Source organism: Orbicella franksi, chromosome 2 (genome assembly GCF_964199315.1).
Source record: "Orbicella franksi chromosome 2, jaOrbFran1.1, whole genome shotgun sequence".
Classification (NCBI taxonomy): domain Eukaryota; kingdom Metazoa; phylum Cnidaria; class Anthozoa; order Scleractinia; family Merulinidae; genus Orbicella; species Orbicella franksi.
Genome location: NC_138146.1, coordinates 4,762,003 through 4,783,155, shown reverse-complemented (window position 1 = coordinate 4,783,155; position 21,153 = coordinate 4,762,003). Strand labels below are relative to the sequence as shown.

At 37.9% G+C, this 21,153-nt stretch overlaps 3 protein-coding genes and 1 pseudogene across 3 annotated transcripts; 1 reads left to right on the top strand and 3 right to left on the bottom strand.

Moving 5' to 3' along the window:
* Nucleotides 1-245: 245 nt before the first annotated feature.
* On the bottom strand, nucleotides 246-5,072 carry LOC145467839 (carbohydrate sulfotransferase 11-like). The gene is made up of 3 exons (XM_081451448.1): nucleotides 4,342-5,072; nucleotides 2,007-2,077; nucleotides 246-1,511 (listed from the first exon to the last, which is right to left on the bottom strand). The coding sequence occupies exons 1-3, from the start codon at nucleotides 4,469-4,471 to the stop codon at nucleotides 684-686; spliced, it is 1,029 nt and encodes a 342-aa protein (XP_081307574.1). The 5' UTR covers nucleotides 4,472-5,072; the 3' UTR covers nucleotides 246-683.
* A 12,285-nt stretch (nucleotides 5,073-17,357) lies between these two features.
* Nucleotides 17,358-20,948, top strand: LOC145477844 (small cysteine-rich protein 1-like). The gene is made up of 3 exons (XM_081455687.1): nucleotides 17,358-17,522; nucleotides 17,640-17,761; nucleotides 20,742-20,948. The coding sequence occupies exons 1-2, from the start codon at nucleotides 17,405-17,407 to the stop codon at nucleotides 17,759-17,761; spliced, it is 240 nt and encodes a 79-aa protein (XP_081311813.1). The 5' UTR covers nucleotides 17,358-17,404; the 3' UTR covers nucleotides 20,742-20,948.
* Nucleotides 17,928-18,861, bottom strand: LOC145467720 (uncharacterized; annotated as a pseudogene).
* On the bottom strand, nucleotides 19,027-20,327 carry LOC145467677 (uncharacterized). The gene is made up of 2 exons (XM_081451280.1): nucleotides 19,182-20,327; nucleotides 19,027-19,065 (listed from the first exon to the last, which is right to left on the bottom strand). The coding sequence occupies exons 1-2, from the start codon at nucleotides 20,325-20,327 to the stop codon at nucleotides 19,027-19,029; spliced, it is 1,185 nt and encodes a 394-aa protein (XP_081307406.1).
* Nucleotides 20,949-21,153: the final 205 nt, after the last annotated feature.

Sequence of the window (21,153 nt, the reverse complement as noted above, 5' to 3'; positions counted from 1 at the left end):
TTTAAAACCAACATATCTTGTTACAAGGCACCGTTTTTCAACAATTTCACGATTTATATATCACATCACGACATTTAATTTTGAGTCCTATAAATTATATCAAGAGAAAAGATTTCTTTAAGATTCAAAATTCAAGAATATTGAAATCGAAGTGATTAAACTATTTATAAGCGAACAAATCTTTATCATTGAAAAATATCATAAACCATATGCTGTTTAATGTTATTTAAGAATTTTTACTACTTTCCTTGAATAAATGTCGTAATTGGAGAAACTTGCAGTGGGCAACATGAACCATCGATTATTTTAAAAACTAAATGCGTTACTCCTTATTTTTACTTGAACTGAAGAGACGTTGTAATTTTGTCAGCTTGGCCTCGAGTTGTGTTAAAAATCCTTCGTCGTAACACACAGGTGCTGCTTCAATGCTGTATTAAAAGGTGTTCACTGAAAGAAAAACTCCGCCTACGTGTTGATCTTTTAAAACGCCAACTCTGCCCTTGTTTGGCCACTTCGGGGCACTTCACCTGAATTGGAAACAGTTTTTTCAAAAAAAACAACGCTGATAAACACACGATCCTTTGAAACTTTTACATCAGATAAACACAGTTGCGTCCGATTCAAGATGATGCGCTGCCCACGACATGGTACTGCATTCATTTAATGATTTCCATGACAAAATTTCAAACCCAGTCCTTAAAGAGCTTTTTGATGGAGTCTGGGTACTTGAAACCAAACATTTCGAAGTCTACGCGGTAAATCTCAGCAAGTCTGATGATACGGTCGAGAGGAATCTCAGAATAGTGAGTCTCCAGAAGTTTTGGAGTCCCTGATTTAAACGGAGGAAATTCTACTTCCTTGTCCAAGCCCAGACTTTTTAAAATGTAATCTGCATCTTCTTTGATGGTTTCAAAGTAACCCACGTAGTCATAATTAATAGCACAAGGATAGCAAGTTTGGTGTGATGGTCGCCAATGCATGTCCCATGTGGACGGATCGGACAGCCGATCAACGTAAGAAGTGAACTCATCAAATGTAGGTCTCTCACCAGTACTCTTTCCCATGGAATCACCGCGAACTTCCCGAACAATTTTCTTCCCCATTTCTTCATACAAAGAAGTCGTTTTTCCAGCAAATTTATCCCTGTAAGCCGACAACAGCCTTTCAAAAGGCTCCCGTACGAAGAAGAACGTTTGGTAAGAATCCAGCATACGTTGTCTCTGGTCCGATGGATAGCTATTCAAAAATTTAAAGATGGTGTAATCAAACAATGAGATGTCATGATTTGGTGTCACCGGGTGTGTTGCGAGGATGTTAAGTAGCAGATCTTTCCATTGACTTGATCCAGTTTTTGGTACATAGCATATGATGAATTTGTGCTTCTCGCTGACAACAAAGTTGAAATGGTTTCGATTTGGAAGTTCGTGGAAGATGTTCTTGTTGTTTCGAGAATCGTTGCAGTACTTGCGTATTCGGTGAAGTCGATCATGTTGCCGCTTTTCGTGATCAATCTGTAAAAAAAAACAACGTTATTAAAGGGGCTCAGTCACAATATGTTGTTTTGGCTACGTACAAACTGACCTTAAAATTGAAGGAAAATTGAAAAGAGTACGTAGTTTTCTAAGATAGAAAAAAAGCAAAGAGATCATAATAAACCATATAAGGGAACAAGGACGTTTAAATAAAGATAGAGAAGATCAACACGGATAACAAAAGGTGAATTTGTAAAATTTAGGCTAAACTTTTAAGATGTGCAAACGTGACGTAGCCCCCTCAAGAAGAACTAAAAGAAGATCAAAAAAATAAAAATGTTAAACCCCTCCTTTGCGGACGGTAGTCCTTTTAACTGAGCTTTCTCGCTGAATTCACACCAACACCAATGAAGGCTACATCTTTTCCATTTGATTGTTTGGACTGGTGGAGACCCAACAATTTGGTAGTTGCAGTCTTGAATTCTGTGATGTTAATATATGCGCAATTATGTAGGTTTTAGCCGGAGTACTTACTCGCGGTTGATGGTGTCCCTCGTGAACCGTTGAAATAATTATTGTTTGGTCTGAAGTTTTGTCTTGAAGATCTGAAAACAAAGATCAGTGAAATTAGCCATGGTTTGAGTGAGGCAGCGTCCACGTTAGGCCAGAGAAATTTGAAAACGCAGCTTTATTTCTACGGTAAGGCCTACCGTCTGTATATTAATCTGTCAAGAAAACGGAGCTTTTCGGAAACTCTCTTCACACCGGACGAATTTGAAAACGCTGGCTTTTCGTTTTAGTGTGGACGGAAAACAATTTGAAAGCGTAGCTTTTTGTAAACGTAGGTGCCACGATAATCATGTGATTTCCCTTTCTGAGTTTTCTTCAAACACAAATCCAAAATGACCGGTGATTCTTGCGTTTTTAAATTCCTCTGGCGTAGTGTGGAAAAGGTTTGAAAAACACCGAGAAAACTCCATGAGAAGTGCACGTGTATGGTAATTGCGCAGGACTTGTGTTGGAAAGTGAAAGAGTGAAGTTTCTTTAACAAACAACAAGCAGAAAAATCGCTTGCAGATTATGTTTTATGCAGCAAAGAAACTGACCCAGACTCCTCCTTTCAACCTCCATTTCTTTTCATGCTAGCGCTAGCAGACCGGATCAAGTAGAAGTTCTCCTAAGGTTTCACATGAATGGCTCGATACCATTTTAGGGAACAAGAAAACAAACAGCAGAAACAATGTCCCTAAAACATTAACAACTTACGCTGCCAAACTGACTAAACTACCTAGGGTAGAATCGCGTATATTATCGACAGTGCTGTTTTTAATTTGAATACAAACGGTATGTATAATAAAATAAATAAAACAATAAATTAAACTGATTGCTAACGTGACTTTAATTCCGATTCTACTTTTCAACCGATGAAACTTTCTAAGGTTTGGGTAAAAGAAAGTAAAGGTACACATGCATTAGCTATTTTGATCAAAACAGTCAAACATTTATCAAGGAAGGCACATGATAAACCTTAAAAATAACTAAAACAGAGGAAAAGGAAGATTTCTCGGGCCAACTGTCTCCCTCGTGATCGCATCTTAAAAGAGCTTACGTCACGGATGGCAAATCTTGAAAAGTTTAACCTAAATTTTTCAAGTTGTTCGTTTGTAATCCGAGTTTATCTTCACCATCCTTAAGCATCCTTGTTCTTTTATGGTTCACTGTCGTCTCTTTGGTGTTTTTCTATCTTAATAAACTACTTTTTTCAGGTTTCCTTCAATTCAATGGTAATTTTATGCGTGGCCAAAATAACTAAAAAAACCGTGACTGATATAATGTTTAAATCACTTCCGGTCCGGTGACTAAACAGTTTTACTGATCCTCTGTAAACAAGCCATATGCATATTAACACCAAACGGCCAAAGATTTAATGTTCCGAATTATGAAAAGTGAGCATTGATTCTACTTTGCCGTGGAATTGTTGTTGTTGTTGTCGTTGTTGTTGTTGTTGTCGTTGTTGTTATTGTTGCGTGTTTTGTTGTGTTCCTGAAACGTAATATTCTGATATTAACGGATCTATGCTTCGATATATTGTGTCGGAATTTTCCCACGCACATAATCAACTTTCAAATTGAGGAAGAAAAACTCTAAATGATGGTTCATTAGGGCGGAAAGCAATGTCGTGATAATAATGTATTAAAAAGTAACAAAGATGACGAGACAGATTTGGAACAACGATCGTAAAAACAGATTAGTTTCTTAGGTTGCACCATTCTTGTCGATTCTTGTCTTGAGAACTCAATACATCTTTGAATAGCTTTCACCAGCTTTATATCCCAGCAAAAAAACATGAAAGGGTATCCAAAGTCAACAGAAATTATTGCCTGATGGAAAAGAGACTTAATTTTCACTGATGCCTACTGAGTTTTCGCCATTCTTGACATGAGTGTTTTTAGAAGTCAATGCAACTCTAAATTGCTCTAAGCCGGGTTAGAAGTTAAATTTAGGCCAACAAAACCTCTTTCAAAGTGAAAGTGAAGAATGATCATCGCAGTGAATTTTCCAATTTAAGCAATTGGAAAGAAGAAGCCTGAAAAAAATCAGGCCTTCAACGGGATTCGAACCCGTGACCTCCGCGATACCGGTGCAATGCTCTACCAACTGAGCCATGAAGCCACACATTGGGAGCGAGGTCAATTAATTGAGCTACGAAGCCACACATTGGGAGCGAGGTCAATTAATTGAGTTCAAATATAAAACCTCTTTCACTGCTCTAATCACGGAATCTCTCTCTAAAGTTAACTCCTACAAATGTCACCTCAGTTAAAATACTCAATGTTTTTCCAAGTCTCTCAGAGTGCAACGGGCTTACCTTGCTCAGAAAATTTCTTCAGTAACAGTATTCCAATCACCAAGGAAATCACATAGATGACCGCAAACCTAACGGGCTTCCTTTTGGCCACGTTGTAAACACCTCGCTTAAATCTTGAAGGCGTTGGCATAATGTCTAGAAATCAAGCGAAGGCATCCTCCTAAATGAGAAAAATGGATCATGTGTTGTAAATTTGAGAAGACGCTATACGGTTTCGATACTGCTCCACTGAATCGGGTATTAAATAAATCCCATGACGAAAGCTGAAAGTCCCTGACCCAGTATCGACAAGAGACGAAATCTTCGCGAGCCGTTACAACTTACACCAACAGTACACGAATCAGTGTGGAGTTTGCTAAAATTCGCCGGGTTTTCAGAAGTACGTGTACCTGCTAATTAAATCATTCATGCTTTTTGCATTGATGATACAGGTACTCAGTTATACTTAATTAATTTGAATTCCTAGCTAACATAACTTCACGTTGGCTAGATATTTTAAACCGACAGTCAATATCTTATTGCGAAACACGAGAGCTTCACACGGTTTCACTATAATTAGCTGAAGAGAGAGGTAGAACAAAGAATGATAACCAACTGTGTAGGATTAATGGACACAAATGCCACGGATATTTGAAACTAAACCGTTAAATCTAAGAATTGAAATCTCTCGAGGAAAGGTGGGGTTGAAAATCCGTCACACTTAGGCTCCGTCCACACGTATCCGGATATTTTTGAATCCGCAACCATTTCTTTCCGGATATTCGGCAGCGAATCCGGATATTTTTTAATCCGCTCTCCGATCCAGAGTGGAAAAAAAAAAAAAATCCGCAACGAATCCCATAACGTGTGGACGGTGAATTTGGATATTTTTGAATCCAATGACGTTGCAAAATCGTGTCCAGTCTCTTACCGAGAAATAAACCAATATGGCGCACAACGTGTAGGCCTAGTTTCAATTCTCTAGAGTGAATCCGGATACCATTGGATGCGTGTGGACAGGCGAATTCGATTTGAATACGCTACGCGTGGACGGGGAAAGTTTTTGAATCCGGAAAGAGAAAGTGGCGGATTCAAAAATGTCTGGATACGTGTGGACAGGGCCTTAAAGTAAAGACAAACAACCTAAATGGACAGTGCGCAGGCGGTGACAGTCAATGGGCGTGACAAACAGCTCACCCTCCCCTTCCCCCAAACAGAACATAATCCTAGCAGTTATCCAATCTCATTCCTCTGAATAATGGAGAACTCATAAACGCAGATTTCTTAAAACACACACATACAGGAAAGACCTCAGAAGCTGGAGCCATTTTCAGTGGCCACACACAAAATAAACCATGGCATAAGGCCTGAGACTAACAAAATGAAAGGACTGAACAGCTCCGTTCAGTTCCAGTTGGAACAAGAAATACGGTTTGGTTCTAAATTTTGGGGGAAAAGTTAAACAATCTGTTAAGAAGTTTTCTTATAAAGTATAACATCATACTCAAAACAAATGCAAAAACTGATGACACGGGCACAAATCACGGATAGTTATCAATGGGGATGACTAATAAAAATGTATATCTTCTCTGACTTTTATTGTTTTCTGCACCTTAAAGAGAGTAAAACTGAGTGTCTTATTCTCTAAATTTTTCTTTTTCAAGTTACAAAGTCGATAGATAATTATTTGATCATAAAGTCCTGCAGAGATAACCACTCAGTAAGTGCCCGAGAGAGTGAGCATCTTTCTTCATGTACGACGTGTTCATTCAAAACACTATTAGCCTACATAGTTTGTTATGATCTGTTTATTGTCGAACTGCAGCGAATAGCGTCCATATAACAGTACAAATATACAGCGATATTGTACAGTTATTTGTACAGTAGAAAAACTGTTTGCCGAACAGGTCGGCGCGCGCACGCAAAACTGTCAGACTCTCCCTCTTTCACTGATAAATTTAACGACTACTGCAGTTCGATAATAAATCTCTTATTAGATGTTTTAATGTGTAGTGTCGCTTTATATTTTTACTCGCTGTTTATATTTTGACTCACCCTAAGGGCTCGTCAAAATACGGTAGAACTCGTAAACATATACAGCGATATTACCCACCAAAACATCTAATAAGATATATACTTCTTGAACTTGAACAGAATAAATTTATAGAGCGCTCGACTCTGAGAGGAGCAGTGTAGATAATAAACAATGGTAGCAAGACTTCAATTCATCGTTTTATTGCGACAACGCTGTTTCGTATGGTCAAAGGATGACCACACTCATCAGGCAATATCAACGAATGACCGTTAAATTTCACAAACTGGCAATTAAAAGCTAACTTTAGGTGTCTATGAGATAGAAAAACAGTTGCTATGATATGGAAAAACAGATGCTATATAACATTGAAAAACTGGCAATAAAAAAAAAAATAATAAAATAAAAAAAATAATAATAATAAAATAAAAAAAAATAATAATAAAATAAAAAAAATAAAATAATAATAATAAAAAGTAAAATAAGAATAAAAAAATGAAGCAGTTGCTATGGGATTTAAAATCTGAAATCTCGTGTTGCTAAAAGATTGCGTTACTTGCTCACAAAGTTCTTGAGTAGGTATCTGTTTCTGTGGGGGCACGCACTTGCTAGTTCGTTTCGCTTGTTCAAAGTACACAAACTCTTCTTACAGATGATCACGAATTTTTCAAAAAGACATAAATTACATTTGTTAGTAATGTTGCTATAAGGTCTGCACTGCTTAATGATTCTCCACTTGATGGTAAAAGGTTTGTTGTTGTCTTTGAGTGTCCAAATATGTTTAGATAGCTCAGTTTCGTTTCTCTTGTTTTGGTGTCGAAAGGATGCTGTGTGATTCCTGTAGCGCTCTTTAAAATTTGTGGCGAGGCCCACGTATGATTCTGATGACGTTTGTGTTGTGATTGTGGCTTGGTAAACTACATTTTGTGTAAGGCATTTTCCGTCCAGCGGGCATTGATCCTTTTTTCTGCAGTTGCATTCTTTGGCGTTTGTTTGTGTTTGCGACTGGTGGTAATCTGATAGGTGTTGCTTTGCACACTGCCAGACCATCGTCACGGTAGAGACCAACTTGGCCTTTAAGTTTCGGTGTGATGAGGGACAACATGTAGGTGCCGACGAGTTCGCATGTCTCGGCTCCATCATATGAGCCCATCGTCACGTCAAATAAGTTGCTGGTGTTTTTCTTTTCCCATGCCGTGTTCTGGTGATACAACAGCGATTTTTTCGCGTGTGTGATGATGTGGCGGTCTTGCGGAGTGATGTGCGTGAATTGGGATGCATAGTCAAGTGCCTTTTTCAGAAGCTGCTCGGAAATGGATGGGTAGAAGTCACATACTTCCTGGGAAGGAAGTTCCTAAACATCATTGACAGATGCTTCCCTAACGGACACCCCCTACACAAGATCTTCAACAAGCACACACTGAAGCTCAGCTACTCCTGCATGCCTAACATGAAAAGTATCATCTCGTCACACAACAAAGCACTACTATCAGATTACCACCAGTCGCAAACACAAACAAACGCCAAAGAATGCAACTGCAGAAAAAAGGATCAATGCCCGCTGGACGGAAAATGTCTCACACAAAATGTAGTTTACCAAGCCACAATCACAACACAAACGTCATTAGAATCATACGTGGGCCTCGCCACAAATTTTAAAGAGCGCTACAGGAATCACACAGCATCCTTTCGACACCAAAACAAGAGAAACGAAACTGAGCTATCTAAACATATTTGGACACTCAAAGACAACAACAAACCTTTTACCATCAAGTGGAGAATCATTAAGCAGTGCAGACCTTATAGCAACATTACTAACAAATGTAATTTATGTCTTTTTGAAAAATTCGTGATCATCTGTAAGAAGAGTTTGTGTACTTTGAACAAGCGAAACGAACTAGCAAGTGCGTGCCCCCACAGAAACAGATACCTACTCAAGAACTTTGTGAGCAAGTAACGCAATCTTTTAGCAACACGAGATTTCAGATTTTAAATCCCATAGCAACTGTTTCATTTTTTTATTCTTATTTTACTTTTTATTATTATTATTTTATTTTTTTTATTTTATTATTATTATTTTTTATTTTATTATTATTATTTTTTTTTTATTGCCAGTTTTTCAATGTTATATAGCATCTGTTTTTCCATATCATAGCAACTGTTTTTCTATCTCATAGACACCTAAAGTTAGCTTTTAATTGCCAGTTTGTGAAATTTAACGGTCATTCGTTGATATTGCCTGATGAGTGTGGTCATCCTTTGACCATACGAAACAGCGTTGTCGCAATAAAACGATGAATTGAAGTCTTGCTACCATTGTTTATTATTTATAATAAGATATATATATATGCTATTTATCATATCTATTCATTGAATAGCGCCCTTTTATTCCTCGGGTTCTTCAGGCTTGCTCTCTTCTCTTGAATGTTTTAGTTTCTCTGTTAGGATGCCCGGCTTCTTCTTCAAATCTCCTTTTCGCCACAAGACTATTTCCTGTAAGACACACAAGCCTGCGTAAGAGAAGCCTCATGCACAGCAAACTTTTCTCGACGAGTCCATTTTCAAAAGAAAGTCACCCTAGACGAGGGGAGAAGCCTAACTCTGCACGACACCTTTTTCTACACACGATTATTTTCTTAAAGACAAGCATGCTAACATGCAGATTTAAGAAGAAACTTGCCACAATACAGCTGCTAGAGGCATGTACGTCAGAAATGTTGTATGCCATATACACTCCTGGCCAAAATTCCTATGGACACTTGACAAAATACCAACTGTGCCACATGATTTTGAAGTGACATTAAGTGGGAGATCATTTTCAATTTTCCGAGGCCCTCTCCCCCACAAAACAATGTTGGAATAGTGGGTCAATTTGGATGGATCAACTCAGCATTGTGTTGGGGGTGCAAGGGGGAGGGGGAGGAGAGGTGAGTGAACAGAAAGACCATATATTGGCAAAAGTGCAAGGAGTTTTGGCCAGGATTGTACATGCATGAGTTTCCAGCGGCAATGGAATCTCACCATTTGAATTGGAGGCACCAGGTTAGTAAAATTGTTGTAATTGTAATTGTGTCTGTATATTGCACAAAGATCTCGCGGAAAAAAAAAAAACCCAAAGTGAATAATTTCGTGAGAGTGGTGTTGACTTCGGAGAATACAGTGCGGGCTAGTGAAGAGGTACTTGAAGTGGAGGTAGTAGGAATAAAATTGATGCTCTTGTTAAGTAATGAGATGGTTTCTGATGGTAAAGACGTCGTGGTGGAATTGTGAATTTTGTTAGTCGATGATAGTTTGTCCTTTTCTTTCTTAATTAGTTCAGTACGTTGAAGTTGAAGATCCAGATCCATGAGGTTAGCTACATTAGTAAAGAAGAGATTGAATCTTGAGTTGAAGAGGTTGATGAATATTCTGTAGATTGCGTTAGCCTTGTTGAGTTGTATCCGTAGTCTGTGTCCTTTGTGGTAGTTTTTGAGGAAAGAAATTCTGAGTGAAAAGCACGTTGAGAAAGTTTGATGTCCATGATTCTTTTTTGAAGTGAAGTATTGTGATCTTTAAGAAAGTTGATTTCGTTTTGAATGTTAGATGATAAATGAATTAATGATGATGATGATTTCGTAGAGGTGGAGATGACAGGGTTACGGTCTTTGTAATACTGGGTATGGATATCACATTGGAGTTTATAAATTTTATGCTGAATTCTGTTCCTTTAAGGCAATTAAATTGTTAACTTTAAAAAGTAATCTTTTCTGTTTGGTTGGAAGGAATGATGATTTAAGTTGTCTTCCAATTCCAAGCTCTGGTACATTTGGGCTTGAAACTAAGTGGAATTTTATTCGGTTTTTTCTTGCCCTATTGTTGTTTTTTTCTTGCGTTTGTATTTCTGCTTTCTAACCTTGTTTCGTTCTTTTCTTTTAACGTTCAAGGATGGAGAAGGTAATGATTGGTTAAAATTCAAGAGATGCATAGAGAGACCTGAAAGTGGGCAAGAGTATACACATTAGTAGTATAAAAATAAAAAAATTAATATAAACTGTAAGGTGGATGGTATGTACACCATGACCATTCAAAGAGTTGACTAGTAACTCAAAGGTGTACCCCTTCTGCAAGGTACACATAGACTCTTTGTTCAAAAATAAACCCTTTAGAGCAGTAGATATAGCTAGCAACCTATGCAGCATTTCAGGTGTAAAATTATGGGATCGCCTAATAAAAGGGTTCCCAAATCTCCACTGAAACAGTGGGTATTATATATCGATTGCAGTGTAACAAGGGAATAACTTCTGTGTTCTTCGCTCGATCTGTCCGCTCGTAGGTACAAGAATACCGTTGAAAGAACACTTCGCTTCCATAACGAAACGACAAAAGGGGCTTTAGCGCTTTCGAAACTTTCGCGTGCTGGATACAATGTTGTTTTGCTTGCCAAATGTCATCAAGGTTATTATCACGGTAACTTGAGATGTACTAACTACACGAAATGCGTTGTACACGTATTTTTAAGTAAGATTTTCAGCAGCATCTTTCCTTAACATCTGGAAAATAACTCGACGATTACTCTTCGTGGAAGATAATTTTGCCAACAGTCTTTGCCGATGCTGCTATTTTAACAACTAAGAGTACAGTCAGCATGCCAAAGATGAAGGGTACTTTAAAGCGAATAACACCAATAATATTCATAGCCTGTAATTTGTTTTAACTAGTTTTAAAAGATAAAAGTTATGTTTCCTTCTTTCAACAGTATGGGTGCAACGAACCTTTTTATGATCAATTTGATTGTCTTAAATTGCGGCGCCGTGATGATGAAATCTACACAATGTCGGCTTTATCTCAACACTCTTTCTCTTTTGGCTTCAAAACAAGAAAGCAGCAGTCTAATGTTTACTTTTTGCTGATGTTTTCATTATAATTTAACTTTTTTTGCGGCGCCTCAAAAACCACTCGAAGAAAAACTCAAGCTAATTTTGATACAAATTCTTGCGATGTGTTATGTTATCACTTGGAGGCCGTGTAGCTTAGTATATTGACTACCGGTTTCTTAGCTGTGATATCGACATCTCGTTCCAAGTGAATGACGAAGAATTCAAACTGCCCACGAAACACTTATTTCGATTAAATTAGGTTACTTTGGTGTTTGACAATAAAAAATTGCGACAGAACATTTCTTAAAAGCATTCGAAGATTTAAAAGCTAAAAAGTTGAATTAAAATCGACGACGTTTCGACGTTACCGTAACGTCATTATCAAGTCAAAAAATGTATAAAAGCTAAGATATATAAATACTAAGACGAACAATAAGTGATGAAAATAATTTACAAGCATTTACGGATTGAAATCATCAAGAATGCAACAAAACTCGAAAATCAAGTCTATAGAAAGTCAACCAATACTGGCTTGCTCTTACATTTTCATAGTCACACTGATAAACACTATAAAGACTCTTTATTAAGGACAATGCTACGTCGCGCTTATGCGTTGTCTTCCACAACCGAGGCTTTTAATGAAGAATGCGCCAAATTGCGCTCCATTTTTAGCCGTCTTGATTGCCCGTTGAGTCTTATAGATTCTGTTTTTTCCAATTTTGATTCTCGAAACCCTTCAGTAAGCATATCGGAGAGAAATACTGACCAGAGCAACATAGTCAGAATTAGTCTGCCATTCAAAGATCAAGTTTCAGCTAATGCTGTTCGGAGGCAGTTGCGTGATCTTAGTAATAAGATTAGCCCCACTTTGCAGCCAGTTTTTGTAAGCAAGAAATAAACCCTTTGCACGATCCGGTCACATGGTACAAAGTCACACAAGTTGGTGTGGAAGTTGCACAGTGGGACTTCCAACTCATACCAGTCCACCTGGACCTGCCTTTGTTTTGGAAGTCCCACTGCGCAACTTGCGCACAAGCATGTGTGATTTTGTACCATGTGACCGGATCGTGCGAAGGGCCTATTAGTGCAAGATCTCAAACTTAAAGAAGCCAAGCCGTTAATTGTCAATCAGCAATGCGTTGTTTATCATTTTGTATGTGATCTGTGCGATGCAGATTATGTCGGCTACACAGCCCGACACCTTTTTCAACGTGTTGCTGAACACAAAAATATTCCACAATCGTCAAGCATTTTCATACTGTTTTCATGAAGCGCATGGTAGGAGCGATCTTTTGAATGAGAGCCATTTCAAGATTCTGAGAAAGTGCTAAGGCAAATTTGATTGTTTAGTGTTTGAAATGCTTTACATCAAGAAATTCAAATCTAATTTGAACTTCCAAACGGCCTCCATACGCGCGAAACTCTTTGTTTAACTTGTAAATTATTTTGATCACTTATAGTTCGTCTTAGTTTTTATACATTTTTTGACTTGATAATGACGTTACGGTAACGTCGAAACGTCGTCGATTTTAATTCAGCTTTTTAGCTTTTAACTCTTCGAATGCTTTTAAGAAATGTTCTGTCGCAATTTTTTATTGTCAAATGTTTTTCTAAGTCACTTCTTTTCCGTATACTTTGGTGTTGTGATTATCAGTATTCTATAAGTGAAAGTAAGCAATTTGCTAATCAGTACAAATGACTAATAATACGAGGTTGTTAAAAGCTCATACTCGTCTGTCCTCAAACAACGCGCAGCAGTCTATTGTTTAATTCTGCTGATGTTTTCTTTAAAATGTAGCTTTTTCAGCGGCCCCTCAAAAACCACTCGAAGAAGAATCCAAGCTGATTTTGATACATGTTTTAGAACAACATAAAAGGATTACGCTGGCGAAGTTTGAGGGAATTTGGAGTCATAGCACAGGTCGAAAAGTATCCCGAATTTTATTCCTAAACTGGGAATATCCGCTGAGTAAACAAAAGCAATGTTTCAACATTTGAGGATTTTTCCTTGACGGGGGCGCAAGACAAGTTATAGCCTAATTTTGATAGCTGAATACTTTGTCTTTCAAGAACAAGTATCGGAAAGTTTTGGTTCTTTTTGACACGCGAACGCAAATTAAGTTAAGATTTTTAATTTGCAGCCTTTGCGTTCGACCAATTTGGCCATAGTCGGGGCAAAATTCGCTTTTCTTGATTTTTTCGAAGTTTAAGCGTTTCAAGCGGAAAAAACTATATCACATTTCATATCTACCTAAGGGCTATCCGTAAACGGAAATAGAGAAAAATCGAGTTTTCGACTTCTGCCGCTAAATTTAAATTTTACTCGATTTTTCGTGAGATTTGCTCTTAAGAGTGAATGCCTATAAAAATCGACCTAAATCGCCTATCAATGGCACAAGTCGAAAAATTGATTTCGCTTGTATTTTGTCCATAGATAGGTCCTAGTAAGAAAAGAAACGGGCCATAGTTAGTTTCTGCTAATACAACTTTCTTTGGTAGAAATATGCCAAAAACGATTTCGTCCCGATCGGACTCAAAATCTACTTCCGGTTTTGCTGAATTTTTTGAATATTTGATTGCTTCGCGCTCCGCAGAACAGCTACTTGAGAATCTTTCAAGGGATTTTATAATTAGTTCAGGTCTTCGTGGTATGACTGAGCGAAAAATAAAATAAATCAAAGTTAGTTTTGAGCCCGAACACGAGATCAAACAGACACACGAAATTTTACAACGTGTTGCAAGCAAATTATTGCATTGAAACATCGCCATATCTTTCTATGGGCTATAACTTAAAATACCATAAAAACACTTTCTACGGGTTAAATGAGCAGATTAACATGGATTACAAACGACAAAATTGAAAAAATTCAGGCTAACATTTTCAAGGTGCGCAACCGTGACGTAGCTTCCTTAACCCTCAACGACCTAACCCAAAGCTTATTCAGCAAGTCAGGCTACTTTCAAAGGTCTCTGTTTAACTCAAAATACTGAAGCATAGTTTGATGTCCTACCTTAGCTTGAAAATTGGAACTTGAGACGGTGGATGAATACGCAATATCAAATACTCTCTTCAAGTACTGATGAAGACTGCAAGACATACTCTTATTTATTCCCCATAGGCGGCATAATTTATGCGTTTTTGAGAGGCGGTTGCCTTTTAGAATATGAACAACATACACGTGAAAAAAACATTCCTACATGCTGATCTGGCTACATCGTCTACAAAATTATTAACTGTCGGCGGTGTGCGTTTAAAACTGTTTATTTTCCAATCTTCCCCTGTAGGGGATGCTTTTAATTTCGAATCTCCCCCAAGACCAAGTGGATATTTTAAGTTTCATCTCTAAACAGCTTGAATATTTTTAAATTCTTGCGGCCTTATTTCAGTTCTCTTCTTATATATTTTTGCTGGACAAGAAAAGACTTAGTTCTGTAAGCCCAAATGTAACAAAGATTTCACACTGGATAAATAGATTGCACAAGAGCTAGACGTAAAACCCATCCATTTGGATTCCCCAGTTGTTAGTGGTGGAATTCCCGTTACGTTACCTAAGACTTATTGGTAAAGGACAATAATTTTATTTTTTATGAAAAAATGCAAGTCGCCGGCTCTCTTTCTCGCAAGGATATCCGATGGGTTCTCGGTATAAATATATTCTTAATGATACAGGTGAAGTAAGCTGTAATGCCCATTTGGAGAAACTTCCTTGCAAACCCAAGAAAAGTCTTTTTGATCAGTTTGCTTTAAAGTCTTGGGTGCGGCCATGGATTCTTTCTCCGGGGACGAATATAAATGTAAGGAAAAATGATTCGGAACAACTGAAAATCACGAGAACTGTCGCTAAAGGCCGAATTCCTAGGGTAAGATGTCGCCTTTGGATCATGTGAAAATGTTTAAGAACATCAGGGAAGTAACAAATGATAAATAATACCTCTTTGGTTTTGTTTTGATAGTTATATCTTTGTTCTAGAAGGTTTCCGATGCTATAAACTTATTGACAATATTTTTACCCGCACTGATTATGAAACAGCTGCCAATTGTTTTGTTAACAACCTTCTTAATAATAATTCTTTCAAAACTCGTTGAAAGGTTTCCGACATTCTAATTCTTTAATAATTTTTACGTGGAGAGTATTTTTATCTTATTAGTTTTGAGCGGTTTTGTAGTTTGAAAAGAACCTCTCGATGTTGCTAGTATGCGGCAGGCTTATTTAGTTTTTTTGTCGGTAGTTTTTTGTTATTAGCGTTTTACTTAAAGCGCGCAATATGTCCCTGTTTTAAGGCAAATTGAATAAATATTTGGGGAAAAAGTGAGACGGGCCAACCAATGAAACTGGTTTCTTTATGTTACCTTGCGTGAAACAACTGCATCGATACTGACGACGTAAACAAAACATTTAATTATAAATATTTCTATTTATTTAAGGACTGTGCTCTTAACGGGTTTCTCTCAAAAATTGTTTTGAAACTGAGGCGTTGTTTTCAAAGCGGTTCCGACATTTACCTGTAGTCAATAATTTGAGCGTTAAAACTATGTGTACTTTGAGTAGTTATGAGCATACGTGAGTGATTTATTGACAATAAAAATATTTACAGTTTCCCTGGCATGCAGGATGAACTTAGCCAAACTTGGTGGACTTAATTTTAACAGTGGCTTTATATTTAATTTGTATGTTCTTTTCTTTTTTGTTCAGGAGTAGAACGTAAATGTCGGAACCGCTTTGAAAAAAATTATCTCGATTGATAAAATCCCTGCGTTTCTACAGGCGTTTAAACATGTAATTTCCATGTTCACGACGGCGCAAAGTGGGATCTGGGTCGGGCTACTAGTGACGTCACTTCGGGAACCGGGCTAAAACACTCAAGAGACTTTTGACTGAGCTTCGAGGGCAGTTGAAACATTTTCGGGTTATTTGTGATTCATATTTTATCAAAACTGGACAAGAACTTTAAGTGAAAGAACTGTATCATCTAGCATTACAATTCGGAGTCTAGCTACGATGGGATTTGGACTGGGATTTGGCTGCGAAGTACATATTTTTTTCCATTTCGAAGTGCGGGTCGCCAGTCGAGATCGCCGCGTTGTATAATTATATTTAGGCCGGGATCGACAATTTGCCGGTCCATTTGGGTTATAAAGGTACAAACAATGACTGAATAGTTAGTTCAGAGCTCTTAAAGAGTTATAAAGATGTCAATGAACACGAAGAGTTGGTAATTTGACTTTACGGAACGTGCAAATTTCGGTGTGTCAAAACACTTTTACATTCAAGTATTAATTTCCCCCGAATACAAGTTAAAATGCGATGCAGTCGTACTCCACTTCTGCCTATTTCTCCAGATCAGTGATTGAAAATAGTTTTAACATAAGAGACAAGCAGAGATGTCGGCAAACAATATTCGAAGGTGAGGTAACTTTTTCGCTTGGTTATTGTCGACCGACCGTAGTATATGCATATTCAATTACTGTTCGAACACAAGCTACGCAAATTTCCATATTCCGTACTAGTGAAATCATGGAAAATCCTTAGACAAGATCTTGAAAAGAAGTTCAGTATACTTTCAGTTAAATGAATACATTTCTACTTCACTGTTATTTTGAATGAAATGTCCATTTTACGCACGCTAATAACCTGGGAGTCCTCGACTTATTAGTTTGCGTTTCGGTTGACTGACAAGCGCATTCTTCTTTCAGCACAACGATCTCCGTCGGTAGCTATAGGGTCGAATCTTAAGAATGAATGCCTATAAAAATCGACCTAAATCGCCTATCAATGGCACAAGTCGAAAAATTGATTTCGCTTGTATTTTGCCCATAGATAAGCCCTAGTAAGAAAAGAAACAAACCATAGGTAGTTTCTGCTAATGCAACTTTCTTTGGTAGAAAGACTCCTTTTACTCTTGGCTTCTCTGTTAATTCCGGCAGTTTTTCTGTTTCGCAAACCCTTTCTTAGAGGGACAGTTTCGTAACAAAGAAGGGGGTAGAATTTACATCTATTTACATTATATTTGCAACTTTCAGATCTGTGTGAACCAGAAAACCAAAAATATATAGTTTATCAGTAGAATATTGCAGCCTTTTCAAGTGCTCTTTGTTTTCACGTGATCGAGCTACGCTCGATCCTTGACAGAACTCAGTGACGTTTTGCTTTTCTAAGCTCACCGACTCTCTTTTTGTTTTTGTCGCAGGAACGTTATGGAAGCTAAGTTTCGTTTGAGCCTTTTGCTTAGCATTTTGGGGACTCTTGCCGTGCATGGAGCACGCCTTGAAAACAAACTGGAGAATCCCTTGCATGTTGGCGCTAAACGTTCACGTAAGTGTTCCTTTGTATTGACAACAACAGTGTTTGTTGTTTGTATTCTGTTTAACTGAGTTGCACAATACGTCTGAAGTTGAGTTTGGGAACTGAAGAGTTTTTCTTTTTTTTTAGTGAACTGTCCGCTTATGAACGGTATGTGTATGTATGGTAATTGCCCCCCAGGAAGTTCATTCTGTGGTTATGATTATGACAACTGTGGATCTCCTCCATCTAGGTGCTGTTGCTATGATTAAGTACGTATGAATTTGATTGTAACCCTGACCCTTAAGTGAACTGTTCTTAGTATCATTAAAAGTATTCTTTTCATTTTGACCATAAGGGAATAATAAATAATAAATAAATAAATATTTATATAGCGCCTATCCATGCCTGCTCTAGGCGCTGTACAATTCGCCAAAATGATCTGTACTAATCTTAATAATTAAAAACGTGCATTTAAGAAAGTAATAGAAAGTAAAAATCGCTAAGAATAATAAGTTTTCTTAAAAAGATGAGTTTTGAGTTTAGATTTAAAAGAACTTAGATTGTCACATGAGCGGATAGAAATAGGTAGACTGTTCCAGAGTTCAGGAGCGGAAACAGCAAAAGCTCGAGAACCATATGTCTTCAGGTGAAAATTTGTGGGGTTAAGAAGTAGTAAGTGTGATGATCGGAGGATTCTGGAAGGTTGGTAGTACGCTACTAGATCTTGAATGTAGACAGGAGATTGTTGATGAAGAGCCTTAAAGGTAAGTAACATAATCTTGAATTTAATGCGTTCAGAAATAGGAAGCCAGTGTAATTCTTTCAGTATTGGAGTGATGTGGTCGTACTTTCGGGAACAGGTGATAAGTCGGGCAGCGGCGTTCTGAACAGACTGGAGCTTTTTTAAAGCACACTTCGGTACATTGTACAAAAGAGAGTTGCAGTGGTCGAGTTTGGAAGACACAAAAGCATGGACCAGGATCTCGGTGGTTTTCGTAGATAAGAATTTCCTTATCCGGGAGATGTTGCGCAGATGATAAGAGGCTGATTTACAAATAGAACTGATATGCGGAAGCATAGTCATGGTACTGTCAAATATCACACCGATGTTTCTAGCAAATTGAGATGGCTGAATTATGTCTTAACCAAAACGGATTGGTGGTAGAGACTGCTGCGGGTTGTGTTTCGAGTATAGATAAAGAAGTTCCGTCTTGTCCTTATTCAGTTTTAGCTTGTTAAGAGACATCCACTTGTCAAGATCAGACAAACATTCCTCAATTTTTCCAACTGCATTAGTTAATTCGACGTCGTTGTTTGTTGAAAAAGAGATATATAACTGAGTATCGTCAGCGTAGAAGTGAAATTGCATTCGTGGTACCGTAGAATGTCAGCCAGTGGTGCAGTATAAAGTAAGTACAGGATAGGCCCTAGGACCGAACCTTGGGGGACTCCACATTTAAGCTCACGAGACTGTGATTTTTTTCCATCGATTAAGGTAAATTGTGTGCGGTTTGTAAGATAGGAACGAAACCATTCAAGGGCAGTGCCACAGATTGAAAACTTGGATTTCAGTCTTGTCAGAAGAATGTCGTGATCAACAGTGTCAAAAGCAGCGGATAGATCAAGCAGCAGGAGTATAACACAGTGACGATCGTCAATGGCACGCAAAATATCATTGTGTACACGTACAAGAGCGGTTTCACAGCTATGAAATCGCTTGTAGGCTGATTGTAGCGGTTCATTAAGTTGGTTGGATTCCAAGTAGTCCTGAAGACGTACTGCAACAACTTTTTCGATGATTTTTGAAATGACCTTGAGATTTGAGATAGGCCTATAATTACTAAGGATTTCGTGGTCCAAGGATGGTTTCTTGAGTAGTGGCAGTAAGACGGCGGTTTTTAGTGAAGGAGGCACATATCCAGATTCCAGGGACAAGTTTACAATCCTGCAAAGCGTGGGTAGAAGCATGTCAAAATTTTCTTTTAACAAGACGGCAGGCAGAGGGTCCAGGCTACAAGACTTAGACACAACAGTGCGTGCAACGTCCGAAAGTTTAACGATTGAAGTAGGTGAGAAGGCATTTAACTGACAGTCGAGCGTTAATTTGTCCAAAGTACAGAAGAGATCAGACATTTCGGCAGCTTCGAGTTTACATCTTATATTGATAATTTTATTTTCGAAGAAGGTGATAAAATTATTGGCAAGTTCCGTAGCCGAGGAACAAGACGGAAGACACTTCTCGGGCTTCCTGTGGAGAAGGCGGTCGATGGTGCGAAAAAGAGACTTGTTATCGCTTCCAGCCTCGTCGATAAGATTGGAGTAATAATCCATTTTTGATTTAAAAATAGTGTTTTTCACAACAAGGCACTGGTCGACGTAAGATTGGTAATCAGACGCAAGACCGGAACGACGCCAGCACCGTTCACGTTTACGACAAATGGTTTTCTGCTTCCTAATCTCATTATTATACCAAGGAGCATGAGGTCTTAGGGTGATAATCCTTGTGCGCAGAGGTGCATGTTCATCCAAAATAGAGGATAAAACAGCATCATACTGATCGCAAAGCTCCGTAATATCTGACGAAGGTGATTTGACTAAAGTAGATGAGTTTATATCTTGTCGTAGCTTATGTAAATTGACATTGCACAGCTTTCGTGACTTTAGGACTTGTTTCGGGTTAGGTGGCCTTGAAACAGCCAAGTTACAATGGACAGCAAAGTGATCGGAGATAGCAGGGTCATCGATTGAGAAATTTGATGTCGTTGTTTCATCTAACCTGGTAATAATAAGATCCAAGACATTATCACTTTTATGGGTTGGAATATTGACATTCATGGTATTCAGATTGAAGCAGTTTAACAGATCCAAAAATTGACAAGCTGGGCCATTCGATCGATCGTTGACATGAAAATTAAAGTCACCAGCCAGGAGAAGTTTATCAGAAGAAGAAGGAATGGTTATCGTAGATATGACTGCAGATACGTACAGAACTATACCAATTAGCTAAATATTCCTGGTGTATTTTTTCACTTTCTGGTATTGAAATATAATAAATAATATGCCCTTCTCGCATTAGTTTTACCACTGTTGCTGAAAGAAGATAAAGGTGTATTTGACTACATGGACGTAAAACATGGAAGATATCTTTTAAGACATAAAAATTATTAACGTGCAATCATAGAGCCCCTACTGACATAACCTCACTTCTCTCTGACAAACGGAAGCAAAATTTTTTCTTTTCTATTTCAGTACACAACAGCTGGGCCCTGCTGATGGTGCTAATGATGACAGCCTTAGATTAGTAGTTAAATGATTACATGGAAAAGTAAACGCTTAAGTAACTATGTAAATATGAAATTCTGAAGTCAGGAATCGCTAGCAACTTTTAAAAATAACTAAAATACAAAATTAACGAGACTGTAATTTAAGCATAAGAACAAATAAAGGCTGAATCATCCTAAATTGTTCGTCTTTGCTCTTTTATTATACTAAAGGAAAGACACGTAGTTGATACTGGTACCCCCCGATACAAAGAAAAACGGGAAACAGAAGTATATCTGCTTGCTCAGTTTTTAGAGCTTTACAATTGACGCTTACAAACCGAAGACAGGAGTTAGTGGGGTTTGCTCAAGTAGCGTGGTGCGCTGATAACACCATTATA